General features: G+C 41.0%; 1 protein-coding gene and 1 long non-coding RNA gene across 2 annotated transcripts in view; one reads left to right on the top strand and one right to left on the bottom strand.

Moving 5' to 3' along the window:
- Positions 1–10,631, bottom strand: part of ARL6 (ADP ribosylation factor like GTPase 6) — a 45,488-nt gene extending 34,857 nt beyond the window's left edge. The window contains exons 1-2 of the mRNA XM_049857912.1: positions 10,401–10,631; positions 7,195–7,344 (exon numbers count right to left, since the gene is read on the bottom strand). Of these exons, the coding sequence (XP_049713869.1) occupies positions 7,195–7,317 (123 nt within the window). The 5' untranslated portion in view covers positions 7,318–7,344; positions 10,401–10,631. The remainder of the gene's footprint in view (positions 1–7,194; positions 7,345–10,400) is intronic.
- A 118-nt stretch (positions 10,632–10,749) lies between these two features.
- The window catches only part of LOC126061404 (uncharacterized), a 34,787-nt gene continuing 31,580 nt past the window's right edge, over positions 10,750–13,956 (top strand). Inside the window, exon 1 of the long non-coding RNA XR_007513772.1 lies at positions 10,750–11,124. This is a non-coding gene — a long non-coding RNA (uncharacterized LOC126061404). The remainder of the gene's footprint in view (positions 11,125–13,956) is intronic.

Raw genomic sequence — 13,956 nt, 5'->3', positions numbered from 1 at the left:
GATGAAGGTCCCGAAAGCTTTACCCCAACCACGTCATTAAGGTCTACTCTAGTTTGAGGAGGCAGCTCTTCCCCAGTCATCTCGAGTGCCTTCCAACTGGGGCGCTCATCTTCCAGCACTATATCAGACAATGTTCTGCTGCTATTCATAAGGTTTTCACTGGCTAATGCTTTTAAGAAGTAGACTGCTGGGTCCTTCTTCCTAGTCTGTCTTAGTCTGGAAGCTCAGCTGAAACCTGTCCTCCACGTGTGACCCTGCTGGTATCTGAATACCAGTGGCATAGCTTCCAGCATCACAGCAATATACAAGCCCCCACAGAAGGACAAACTGACAGCCATGTTGGGAAAGTAGACTTAACTTTGTAAAATGTCAGTTCTACCCAAAGCTATCTACAAATACAATGCAATCCCAATCCAAATATCAACAGAATTCTTTCAAGAGATGGAAAAACTAATCATTAAATTCACTTGAAAAGGGAAGAGGCCCCAGATAAGTAAAGCACTATTGAACAAGAAGAATAAAGTAGGAGGACTTGCACTACCTGACCTCAGAACCCATTATACAGCTACAGTAGTCCAAAACAGCCAGGTACAGGTACGATAACACACATAGGACCAATGGAACAGAAATGAGAACCCAGATGTAAATCCATTCACCTATGGTCAGTTGATCTTCAACAAAGGCTCAAAGTCCATCAAATGGGGAAACGACAGCCTTTTTAATAAATGGTGCTGGCAAAACTGTATGTCCATCTGCAAAAAAATAGAACAGGACCCATACCTCACACCGTACAAAAAACTAATTCGAAATGGATCAAATTACTAAATATAAAACCAAAAACTATAGAGATTATAGGAAAGAAAATAGGGCCTATGCTAGAGGCCCCAATACACGGCATTAAAAGGATACAAACCATAACTTACAATAATACACAAACCCCAGAAGATAAGCTAAGTAACTGGGGTCTTCAAAAAATTAAACCCTTAAGCTCATCAAAATCTTCACCAAAAGAGTAAAAAAAGAACCTATAAACTGTGAAAAAATTTATGACAAATCCAACAAAGGTCTAATCTCTAAAATCTACAGGAAAATCCAACACCTCTACAATAAAAAGACAAACAATCCAATTAAAAAATGAGCAAAGAATATGAACAAATATCAAAGAAGATATTCAAGCAGCTAACCGATACATAAGGAAATGCTCGCGATCACTAGCCATTAGAAAAATGCAAATCAAAACTACAATGAGATACCACTGTAGGACATGACTGGCACAAAACAAAAAAACCAAAATGACAAACATTGGAGAGGCTGTGGGGAGACTGCAACTCTTATGCACTGCAGGGGGGAATGCAAAATGGTACAACCATTTTGGAAAATGATACAGTGCTTCCTTAAAAAGCTAGAAATAGAACCTAAATATAAAATCTAAAACAATAAATATGGAGGAAAAATAGGGACAACATTAGGAGTCCTAATACATGGCATAAACAGTATACAAAACATTATTAACAATGCAGAAGAGAAACTAGATAACTGGGAGCTCCTAAAAATCAAACACCTATGCTCATCCAAAGGCTTCAACAAAAGAGTAAAAAGATTACCTACAGATCGGGAAAAAGTTTTTAGCTATGACATTTCCGATCAGTGTCTGGTCTCTATATTCTACATGATACTACAAAAAATCAACAATAAAAAGACAAATAACCCGATTAAAAACTGGGCAAAAGATATGAACAGACACTTCTCTAAAGAAGACATTCAGGTAGCTAACGGATACATGAGGAAATGCTCATGATCATTAGCCATTAAAAAAATGCAAATCAAAACTACAATGAGATTCCATCTCACTCCAACAAGGCTGGCATTAATCAAAAAAACACAAAATAATAAATGTGGGAGAGGTTGTGGAGCGAATGGAGCACTTATACACTGATGGTGGGAATGTAAAACGGTACAACCACTTTGGAAATGGATTTGGCGCTTCCTCAAAAAGGTAGAAATAGAACTACCATACGAACCAGCAATCCCGTTCTTTGGAATATATCCTAGAGAAATAAGAGCCTTTACACGAACAGATATATGCACACCCATGTTCATTGTAGCACTGTTTACAATAGCAAAAAGATGGAAGCAACCAAGGTGCCCATCAACAGACAAATGGATAAATAAATTATGGTATATTCACACAATGGAATACTACTCATCGGTAAAGAACAGTGATGAATCTGTGAAACATTTCATAACATGGAGGAATCTGGAAGGCGTTTTGCTGAGTGAAATTAGTTGCAAAAGAACAAATATTGTATAAGACCACTATTATAAGAATTGGAGAAATAGTTTAAACAGAGAAGAAAATATTCTTTGACAGTTACGAGAGGGGGAGGGAGGGTGGGAAAGGGAGGGATGGTTGGGGAGGGAGGGATGGTTGGGGAGGGAGGGAGGGTGGGAGAGGGGTATTCACTAGATAGTAGATAAGAACTACTTTAGGTGAAGGGAAAGACAACACACACTGCAGGAGAGGTCAGCATAACTGGACTAAACCAAAAGCAGTTTCCTGAATAAACTGAACACTTCGAAGGCCAGTGTAGAAGGGGCGGGGGTTTGGGAACCATGGTTTCAGGGGACATCTAAGTCAATTGGCATAATAAAATCTATTAAGAAAACATTCTGCATCCCACTTTGGAGAGTGGCATCTAGGGTCTTAAACGCTAGCAAGCGCCATCTAAGGTACATCAATTGGTCTCAATCCACCTGGGGCAAAGGAGAATGAAGAACACCAAAGATACAAGGTAATTACAACCCCAGGAGACAGAAAGGGCCACATAAACCAGAAACTACATCAACCTGAGACCAGAAGAGCTAGATGGTGCCTGGCTACAACCAATGACTGTCTGACAGGGAACACAACAGAGAACCCCAGAGGGAGCAGGAGAGCAGTAGGATGCAGACCCCAAATTCACGTAAAAATACCAGACTTAATGGTCTGACTGAGACTAGAAGGACCCCAGAGGTCATGGTCCCCAGACGACATGTTAGCCCAAGATAGGAGCCATTCCCAAAGCCAACTCTTCAGACAGGGATTGGACTGTACAATGGGTGAAATGATACAGGTGAAGAATGAGCTTCTTGGATCAAGTAGACACATGAGACTATGTTGACATTTCCTGTCTGGAAGGGAGACGAGAGGGCAGAGGGGGTCAGGAGCTCAGAAGGTGGCCGAATGGACACGAAAAGAGAGTGGAGGGAAGGAGTGTGCTGTCTCATTAGGGGGAGAGAGATTAGGAGTATATAGCAAGGTATATATAAATTTTCCTATGAGAGACTGACTTGATTTGTAAACTTTCACTTAAAGCACAATAAAAATAATAAATAAATAAATAAAAAGCTAGAAATAGAAATACCATAGGATCCAGCAAGTCCCCCCCTAGGAATACATCCTAGAGGAACAGGAACCATCACATGAATAGACATACGTACACCCATGTTAACTGCAGCACTGTTCACAATAGCAAAAAAATGCAAACAACCTAGGTGTCCATTGAGAGATGAATGGATAAACCATGGTACATACACACAATGTAATACTACCCAATGATAAAGAACAATGATGAATCTGTGAAGCATCTCACAACATGGATGAATATGGAGGGTATTATGCTGAGTGAAATAAGTCTATCACAAAAGGAGAAACTACTACATGAGACCACCCCTATAAAAATTCATGAAAAAGTTTACACATAAAAAGAAACAATCTTTGATGGTTATGATAGAGGGGAAGGATGGGAGAGAAAAACACTAGATAGGCAAAGGATTAGTGATAACTTTGGTGAAGGGTAAGACAGTACACAATACTGGGGAAACCAGTACAACTTGTCCAAGGCAAGGTCATGGAAGCTCCATAGACACATCCAAACTCCCTCAGGGATCAAACTAGGCTGAGTGCTGTGGAGACCATGGTCTTGGGGAACATCTAACCCAATTAGTATAACATAGTTCACAAATAAAATGTTCTACATCCTACTTTGGGGAGTAGCATCTGGGGTCTTAAAAGCTGTGAGCGGCCATCTAGGATACTCCATTGGTCTCACCTTGTTGGAGCAAGAGAGAATGAAGAAAACCAAAGACACAAGGGAAAGATTAGTCCAAAGGACTAATGGACCAAAAGTACCCCAGCCTGCACCAGACTGAATCCAGCACAACTAGATGGTACCTGGCTAACACCACCAACTGCTCTGACAGAGATCATGATAGAGGGTCCTGGACAGAGCTGGAGAAGAACGTAGCATAGAATTCTAACTCACACGCACACAAAAAACGACCAGACTTACAGGTCTGACAATAGACTGGAGAAACCCTGATTATGGCCCCGGACACCCTTACAGCTCAGCAATGAAGTCACTCCTGAAGTTCACCCTTCAGTGAAAGATCAGACAGGCCCATAAAACAAAATTGAGACTAAATGGGCACATCAGCCCAGGGGTAAGGACGAGAATGCAGGAGAGGACAGGAAAGCTGGTAATGCAGAACTCAAGGTCGAAAAGGGTGGAGTGTTGACATGTAGTGGGGTTGGCAATCAAGGCCACAAAATAATATGTGTATTCCTTAATGAGAAGCTTGTTTACTCTGTCAACCTTCATCTAAAGTACAAAAAAAAAAAAAAAAAACTTCATATGTACCCTCTCTGTATGCCATCTACGTTATGTTTTTACTCAACATTTTTCACTATTTGACTAATAGTTTTAACCTAAGTAAAGATGTTTATTAAGTATCCAGAATGTTAGTTACCTACTGTCTATAGGCATCTAGTGCTGCTATAATCGAAATACCACAAGTGAATGGCTTTAATGAAGAGAAATTTATCTCTTCACAGTAAAGTAGGCTAAAAGTCCAAATTTAGGGTGTCAGCTCCAGGGGAGGGCTTTTTCTCTCTGTAGGCTTTCTCACAAATGTTCCCCCAGGTTAGGAGCTTCTCCCCACAGGGACGCCGGGTTCAAAGGATGTACTCTGCTCCTGGCACTGCTTTCTTGGTGGTGTGAGGTCCCCTATCTCTGCTCTCCCTTTCCTTTTTATCTCTTGAGAGATAAAAGGTGGTACAGGCCACATTCCAGGGGAACTCCCTTTATATTGGATTAGGGATGTGACCTGGGTAAGGGTATTACAATTCCACAGTAATCCTCTCTAACATAAAATTACAATCACAAAATAGAGGACAATCACACAAAACTGGGAATCATGGCCTAATCAAGCTGACACATATTTCTGGAGGACACAATTCAATGCATGACACCTACTGAATATTCATTCTTCCCTTCTCCCATACTTACAGAACTATTACGTTTTTGGAGGAGTCCCTGGGTAGTGCAAAGGGTTAATGTGCTTGGTTGCTAACCGAAAGGTTGGAGGATTGTGTCCACCCACAGGTGCCTCAGAAGAAATGCCTGGCGATCTCACTTCTGGAAAATCAGCCATTGAAAATCCTATGGAACACAGTTGTACTCTGACACATGTGGGTTGCCCTGAGCTGGAATAAACTTGACAGCAACTCATTACTGGTTACATTTTAGAAGCAGTAATATGCTGCTTAAAAAAAAAAAAAAAATTCCAGCCATATTTGCAGATAGGGGTAGGCAGTTAGGTAAGTAAGACTCATTAGGTGGGGCTTTTGCGTAAGCTCTTTAAAGAGGGCTCATTTAGTAGGAAGGAATATTCTTCAGCCTTCTTTTCTCCTTCCTGCAACTTACAATATGGATATGATGGTGCAGTATGTTGAATTACTCAGTATGGCCTTTCTCACTATGGTCTTTTAATTCTCACCCAGGTGATCGGGCTGTGCAAATAAGATAATTGTGGTCCACCAAGTGAACTGTTCAGTTTTGCCTTGAAAGAGAGCCAATTCCAGAGCAGAAGACAGAGCCCACCACCACCACGGCAGGAGAGGTCAGCAGGAGAGACCAGGAGGGACTGGCAGCAGAGACTGGCAGGAGAAGCCTGAAGAAGAGACCCACAGGAAATATCTGCAGTGGACTTTCAGGCTCATGGAGCGAGAAAGCTGAGTGCCTTTGGGGAGAAACTGAGGGCCGGGGAGAAGCCTATGCCTGACTTACGAATTTGGGACTTGCCAGCCTCCACAACCATGTGAACCATTTCCTTTATACTGTTCATAAGTTCAGTGAGATGCTGCAGTGAATTAGGGAACCCAAAGTCAGGAGGGAAAGTACTGAGGGGAGAGGGAATAGCTGATGTTAGAGATGATGGAGTGGTACAGCAGCCTGACAAACTGGACATTTGGGGCATCTTTAACCTTCGCCTCATAGGAACCAGCTTTGTGCTGATTCTTATAAAATAAATTATTCATTTAGATGGAAAACTAACATGACCACGTGGAGACACTGAGGATGAAAACCAGACATCTAAGTTCCATAACAGCCCTGGAATGCTTCCTCTGGCCTGATTTAGTGACAGAAAAATAAGCCTCTATCTTACTTAAGCCACTGTCATGTAGCAGAACCTAAGTCTAACTTCTGTGTTGAATGTGCTAACTTTATTTTTTAATAACTACAAAAACAAAAGACCTGTTGCTGTTGAGTTGATTCTGACTCATAGCGACCCTATAGGACAGAGAACTGCTCCATGCAGTTTCCAAGGAGGGCCTGGTGGATTTGAACTGTTGACCTTTTGGTTAGCAGCTGAACTCTTAACCATTATGCCACCAGGGAGTTATTAATATTTGTTAATATACATATCACTTAAAATCATCTTGAAAAAAAAAAGTTTTTTTCTTTTTTAACTACTACTAAGCATACCATACTTCTGGGGAAAATTGTCTAAGAGATATATTGTTCACAGACTCTATAAAGATGAACTCCTTTCCCTCTGGTTTTGTTCACGTGAAGAGAGAACCAAAATGAAAGCAATACAACCTAAAGGTACATCTAGTAAATTTATTACGATCTTTTGAGAAAAACAGGCATTTGAAAAGAACTTTCCAGTCTAAATAATCAAGATTTGCCTATGTACATCCATGAAATAAATTAAACTCATGGCTGACTGATACTACTTCAAGGTACTATGAGGTTAACAGGATTTCATATCATAATTATATGTAACTATAATGATAATGGCAAACAAAATAATACTGCATATTAACTTTAGTAGAGGAAAATACATAAAGCATTTAACAAAGACACTTACATTTGAAGGTTTAAGTTTGTTAATGATTGTTGTTTTGCCACTATTGTCCAGTCCAAGGCACAAAACATGAACCTCTTTCTTCTTCAGGCCAAGCAAGCAAGAGAGCTTGTCCAGCAATCCCATAATGTGATGCAAATATTTACAAACCAGCTGCAAGCAAGAAAAAAGTAAGATATTATTACCCAAAGCATCTTAAGTATGGAAAAAATGAGCACGTGTATCAAAAATTTTAATATTTAAAGACATAAAACGATACTGTGAAAACATGCAATGTGGATTTATACTTAATAAAGAGAATATAAGCTGATTACTAGAAAGGCGATTTAACTGAAAGGCAGATTGGCAGTTTATAACCTCTGGCAATACAGAATAACGCCCTCAGAATAAGTGTACATTTTTCACTGTAATTTACACTATTTTAGAAGAAACTGTGGTCAGATTCAGTATCACATGGAGTCTGCTATTTGTGAGACTTAATAACTACGAGTTAGGCTCCAGCTTTTTTGGAAAATCTGGAATGATATACAGGCAATAGGGTTCATGGAAAGCCTGGTGATGAAGCTTAGGAAGTAGCAGGCAGACCAGAAAAATAAAAAAGCTGACATTTTGGCTTTATTATTTGAGCTACTTGCTCTTTACCCAAAGTCAGCTATATTTTTATACTTTGCAATACTATGACGTAATACATACCGTTTGCTTGGTGACATCCTGTTTGGGTTGGGTTTTTTATCAATAGAAACAAAGATTCTGATACATTTATTCTTATTGTGCCTTAGCTCTTACATACATCCTTGGAAGTCACCAGAAATCAATTTGGGAAGGTTATATATAAATACACACACACGGTTTTACTGAACCACACTAAAAACCTGTTTTCTTACCTGTAACTTACCTAACACATCCTATTATTATTTTAAAAGAATTTTGATTACCTGTCATACTAGCAAAGAATAAGACAGTAAATACTGATACTCAATTTTAATCTAGTTTTCTCAAGTATTGTAAAGCTTCGTTGCTAACTTGTTCCTGAAGTGTTCATTTGTGTTTATCAACTCTTCCTCAGGGAAAAATAAATCCTTTCGACGCATACCCTTAAAAATTCCATCAGCAATCCAAGGATAGAAGTATTCTGACAACTGCTGCTGACATATTGCCTACTTTGGAGTGACCTGATGGCTGTTCATATCCTTCTAAGACACTGTTAAATTCAGACTTCAGATCACCAGAGAGAACATTTCAGAGGAGCTCTCTTTGGGCCCATCACCCCAAAAAACATTACTATGTGGTGGGAAAGAGATATCCCTTTGCCAGACCTCAACTGTTCCAGGGACTGCTAGAGCAATAATCTCAATACACCGGTGTTCCAAATATTTTCCATTATACTCTAAACCATCATTTTCAAAGCTCTTTAAATTGTTTCCACCAAACTGATTTACTCTAATCTCCATCCAAGGTAAGCCTGTCATCTTACAGCTTCTTTGGTATTTTTACTCCATTCTATCCCAGGCAAGGCCATCCCTTCAAGGATGTGAAGCTGAAGCAACTTCCAAGAGGCTTCCAAAACAACTACATCTGAAAGGAGGTTGCACAGTCAACATGTTACTTAGGCCTCTTGGGAGACACCATGGACAGAAGTTCAAAGCTGAATTTCAAGATGTTCAAAAGAGAAAGCGCAGTACTTCACCCTAGGATAGCAGCCTAGTTGTCTTAGCCAGCATCGACTTGAGGGCAGTGGGTTTTGTTTTACTCTAAGGATGGGTCTGACCTCAGGTACTTCCATTTTGTGCCACTTAATCAACTTTCCTCCTGATGGAAATTCAAATCTCACCCAATTCTTTTAAACCCTTTAAATCTCAGTTTAAGGATCAGCATCTGTAGAGTCTATTTAACTTAACCTTCTGGTATCACGAAACAATTCACACAGATCACTTTAACTCAGACTTATTACTCCAGTATTTATTATTCTAAACACATTGATATAAATGTTTTTCCGTTTTCCTTACACTTTTTATAGATGTTTTAAAAATATGATCATTTCTCACATCTTCCTTCTCTGGCATCTACCATAAGCATATATTGTCAGACACCTGATGTTTCAATATTTTGTCATAGGGCTTATGCTTGTTACTGAAATATTTTGGAACATATCATATAAAAGAGAAGTTGTTCTAAAAGATGTAATTCCATTTATTAGTATTTATAAACAACTATATATATATTTTTTATATATAGCCTTATAAATGCTTCTATTTCTTAGTAGTTACAATTTTACTTCCGTTTTGCTTTCCGCATGCATGAATGAAGGAAAGAAAAGATAACAATTCAAACAATCCAACATTTATTTACAGTGTCCTAAGTGCACAGTGGGAGATACAATTGAAGTCTGTGGCCACCTTCTCCTACAGCCTTGATTCTCGACTCCAGCTGCACACAGGAATCAGAATTTCTGCGGATGGAATCAGGGCACCTGTATTTTAAAAAGCTACACAAGTGTTTCTGATGTGCAGTTCTGTTGAGAACCACTGGCTTTCAGAATGAAGTCCAAACTTCCATGCATAACTACCTGGTTCCAGGCTACCTTTCCAATTCCATATCTTACTGTTCCCCTCTCTCTGCGCACCAGCAAATCAAATTCTCTTGATAGTTCCCGAGGAACCGCTTCCTAACGGATTACATGTTGCCAGAAAAGTCCAGAAGAATTAAGATGTTATTCACAGTTAATGGGTGGGAGAGTAAAGTGCAGACAGAGACAGTGGTCATGCAGAAAAAAACAGCATAAACGGTATTTTGCAAACTTTTTAAATGAATGTTGACTGTTCAGTGCATTATTGCACATCTTGACTACACCGAATAAGCATTTTTATTCGGCTTTCAGCTTTTGATGATGAAATTTTAATTACACACTCCACAATCAATAAAAACTCCCAGGTTGGACACTGTTAAAAACAAACAAAAACCCGCCCAGGCCAGTCCAATAAATTTTCTAAGGTCCCGAGTAATTCACCGCGTAAGTCCACTTCTCCTGTTCCACCTCGCACACATAAGAAACGCAGGAGGGGTGAAAAACGTGGGAAAAAGCAAGGGGCAATTCTAAAACTGACGGGGGCAATGGCTACAGAGAAGTGGAGGTGGAGGGGGGACCTGCTCTCTGAAGTTAGGCCGGTGGGCCCAGGAGCAGGTGAGAAAGGGGGGGCGGACGCACTCACCCGTATCCGTCTCTGTGATGGGAATCTCGTCCGCGTGGTCCCTCAGCCTTCCTCTCTATGCCCGCATAGGAAGGACCCCGACCCAGCACCGAGCTGCCCTTTAGCAGTTCTGCGAACACGCGACGCTCGCCTCAGCCAGAGCATCGGCGGCTGGAATAGGCGCCTGGGCGCTCGGCGTTCCCTTGGCAACCCGGGCTTCTTCCGGTCCCGAAGCTCCGCCTCCTCGCCGGTCTCGGGGGAGGTCAGCCTCCGAGCTCTTGCATCTGGGATTGAAGAGCTCCCGAGGGAGGCCAGAGGTACATCGAGGAACTATATTAAAGGAGAAAGTCTGAGGACGGGTGGCGGAGCGAACTGCCTCAAGCCGCAGAGCGGGCGTGCAGTCCCCAGTGAAGGATGATGGGAGTTGTAGGCGCGCGCACAGCCTGCTGGAAAGCATTTGGCGACTGCGTTTGTAACGTCGGACTGTGGGCGAGGTGCTGGCGTTTTTCTCGGCGTTGGCCTATCCTAGACTTTGGGGACTGTCAGCGCCCAGGATGCCGGGATCGCTAAGGGTCTCTGTTTGTTGCTGGCAGGAGCGCAGCGTGGTGGCAGCAACTGCAGGACACGACTGTGCCCACTGAGGCAAACATGTGCATTGAGTTGCGGCTCTGCCGGTCCCACAGACTGCCCTCTGGGCTCCGCGAGGCCTCTGACGCTGGAGTCCTGGAAAAGTAAAGCTATTAATGTAGGTACGGAGAAGAGATAAATTGGTGTAGAAAGTCAGAGCGTCATTCAGCATCGTGGAAGTATGTCTGTACCCCTGCTTCTTAGCTGCCTGATCTCCAGAAGAGATTTCCGTGAGGCATAATCTCCTGTAATTAGATTACAGCCCCCAGAATCGAATTGGCAGGTGGTAAGAAGAGGAATTAATAATCTGAATGTTTAAAATTAGTCACCTTCTTAAATTGCACTGGGACATTATGGTAATTAACGATCTTCGAAGTAAATTGAGAATACTTGATTTGAACACACACACTTTTTTTTTTTTTTTTTAACGTTTTTAGTACTGTGCGACGTACAGACCACAGATGCGGTTATTAAAAAAAAAAAAAACTAGGATTTTTTTTTTGTCAACCTTTCAATCTGCCTAGCCCCACCAACTTCACTTCTTCCCCCAGCACTTGAGTGACTTTCATGATTTAAATGTTTTGAGTTTTTGTGTTTCATTTCTGTTGTTAACCATGGATGCAGGATTATACCCGCACCAATTAGCTAGTGTTGTTTACTACAGTCTTAGTTATCTAGTGCTTCTGTAACAGAATACTGCCAGTGAGTGGCTTAAACAAATTTATTTTCTCACAGTTTCGGGAGGCCAGAAGTTCGAATTAAGAGCACGGCTCTAGGGGAAGGCTTTCTCTCTGTCCGCCCTGGAGGAATGTCCTTGTCTCCTCAGCTTTTGCATCCTTGGAGATTTCCATGTGTCTTGGCATCTATTTTACCCCATCTCTGCTTGCTGGCTTGCTTGTTTAATCTCTTTTATATCTCAAAAGGGATTAATTTAAAATACATTCTACACAATACCGTCCATTAATATAACACAGAAGGCATTCCCTAGTGGGATCATAACCACAGGCATGGAGGTTAGGCATAATAACACATTTTTGGGGGACAAAATTCGATCCATAACACCTATCCTACCTGTTCTTTGGTCAATTATTTTTGCCCTTTAATTGAATTAGGAGAGTGAAAAAGAGACTAGAAGGAACTACACCAAAACAAAGACTAGGAGGTGAGGAAAGTTGTACATGTATGGTTAGATTATGGAGTGATTTTTCTTTCCTCACTTTTCTGAATTTATAAATGTGGTTATGTTATTTTTACAATGAAAAAATTATGTGTTTCTGGGCTAGTGATTGCTGAAAGACAACAGAAAAAACACAAAAAGCCCCTGTAGTTGCATATCCAAAAGTACACTTACAAGTGTCTTTGTAAAAATGGAGTATGGACCTATATTTACCCTTACTGTGTGGCCTGGGGTGAATTAACCCTTCTCTATGCTTCAGCTTTCTCACCTTCACAAAAATAATATTTATCTCATCTGTTGGTTGTTTTGGTTTGTTGGTTTTGAAGATTAAATGGGCAATAGGAGTAGGAGTATAGACGTTTGGCGCGTAGTAGAAGTTCAACAAATAATTTCCTGTCTTTTTTGTCATGAAATTTTTGTCATATGAATAGGATTTGACCCAATCCTAAATGTGGTGGTTTTTGTTTCCAACTCCAAATGCTATTTACAGGGAGGTGTTTATCACTTTTCTGTGTGTCTGTGTGTTTTGCCTCACTTTGATAAGAAATGGAAGTTAATTTGCTTATAGCCAGAACATGACATTTATTTTCCTAGAGATAAGTAGAGATCTTATGTTCCCCAAAATTTTGTGGACACAATTTATTCCTGTGGGAGTTGATATTTTTATCCCTAGGTGGAATCCTATTTTTGCTTAGCACAAAACATTAAATGAAAACTAAAAATATTATAGTGGACAGATTAGGCATCCAACTTTTCAGTTAACTTAGGCAGGTATACATATATATATATATATTTTAATTTTTATTTTGCTTTAAGTGAAAGTTTATAAATCAAGTCAGTCTCTCACACAAAAACTTACATACACCTAGCTACATACTACCAATTGCTCTACCCCTAATGAGACAGCCCGCTCCCTCCCTCCACTCTCTCTTTTCATGTCCATTTCACCACCTTCTAACCCCCTCTACCCTCTTATCTCCCCCCCAGGGAGGAGATACCAACATAGTCTCAAGTGTCCACCTGATCCAAGAAGTACACTCCTCACCAGCATCCCTTTCCAACCCATTGTCCAGTCCAATCCCTGTCTGAAGAGTTGGCTTTGGGAATGGTTCCTGTCCTGGGCCAACAGAAGGGCTGGGGACCATGACCACCAGGGTCCTTCTAGTCTTAGTCAGACCATTAAGTCTGGTCTTTTTCCGAGAATTTGGTGTCTGCATTCCACCGCTCTCCTGCTCCCTCAGAGGTTCTCTGTGTGTTCCCTGTCAGGCAGTCATCGGTTGTAGCCAGGCACCATCTAGCTCTTCTGGTCTTAGGCTGATGAAGTCTCTAGCTTATGTGGCCCTTTCTGTCTCTTGGGCTCGTAATTACCTTGTATCCTTGGTGTTCTTCATTCTCCTTTGATACAGATGGTTTGAGACCAATTGATGCATCTTAGTTGGCCGCTTGCTTGCGTTTAAGACCCCAGACACCACTCTCCAAAGTGGGATGCAGAATGTTTTCTTAATAGATTTTGTTATGCCAGTTGACTTAGATGTCCCCTGAAACCATGGTCCCAAAACCCCTGCCCTTGCTACACTGGCCTTCGAAGCATTCAGTTCATTCAGGAAGCTTCTTTGCTTTTGGTTTAGTCCAGTTGTGCTGACCCCCCCGTATTGCGTGTTGTCTTTCTCGTCACCTAAAGTAGTTCCTATCTACTATCTAGTTAGTGAATACCCCTCTCCCAGCCTACCTCCCTCCTGCCTCTTGTAACCATCAAAGAATATTTTCTTCTCT

Source organism: Elephas maximus, chromosome 18, assembly GCF_024166365.1.
Source record: "Elephas maximus indicus isolate mEleMax1 chromosome 18, mEleMax1 primary haplotype, whole genome shotgun sequence".
Lineage (NCBI taxonomy): Eukaryota > Metazoa > Chordata > Mammalia > Proboscidea > Elephantidae > Elephas > Elephas maximus.
The sequence above is the reverse complement of the archived record's forward strand: the minus strand, read 5'-3'. Positions and strand labels throughout refer to the sequence as shown.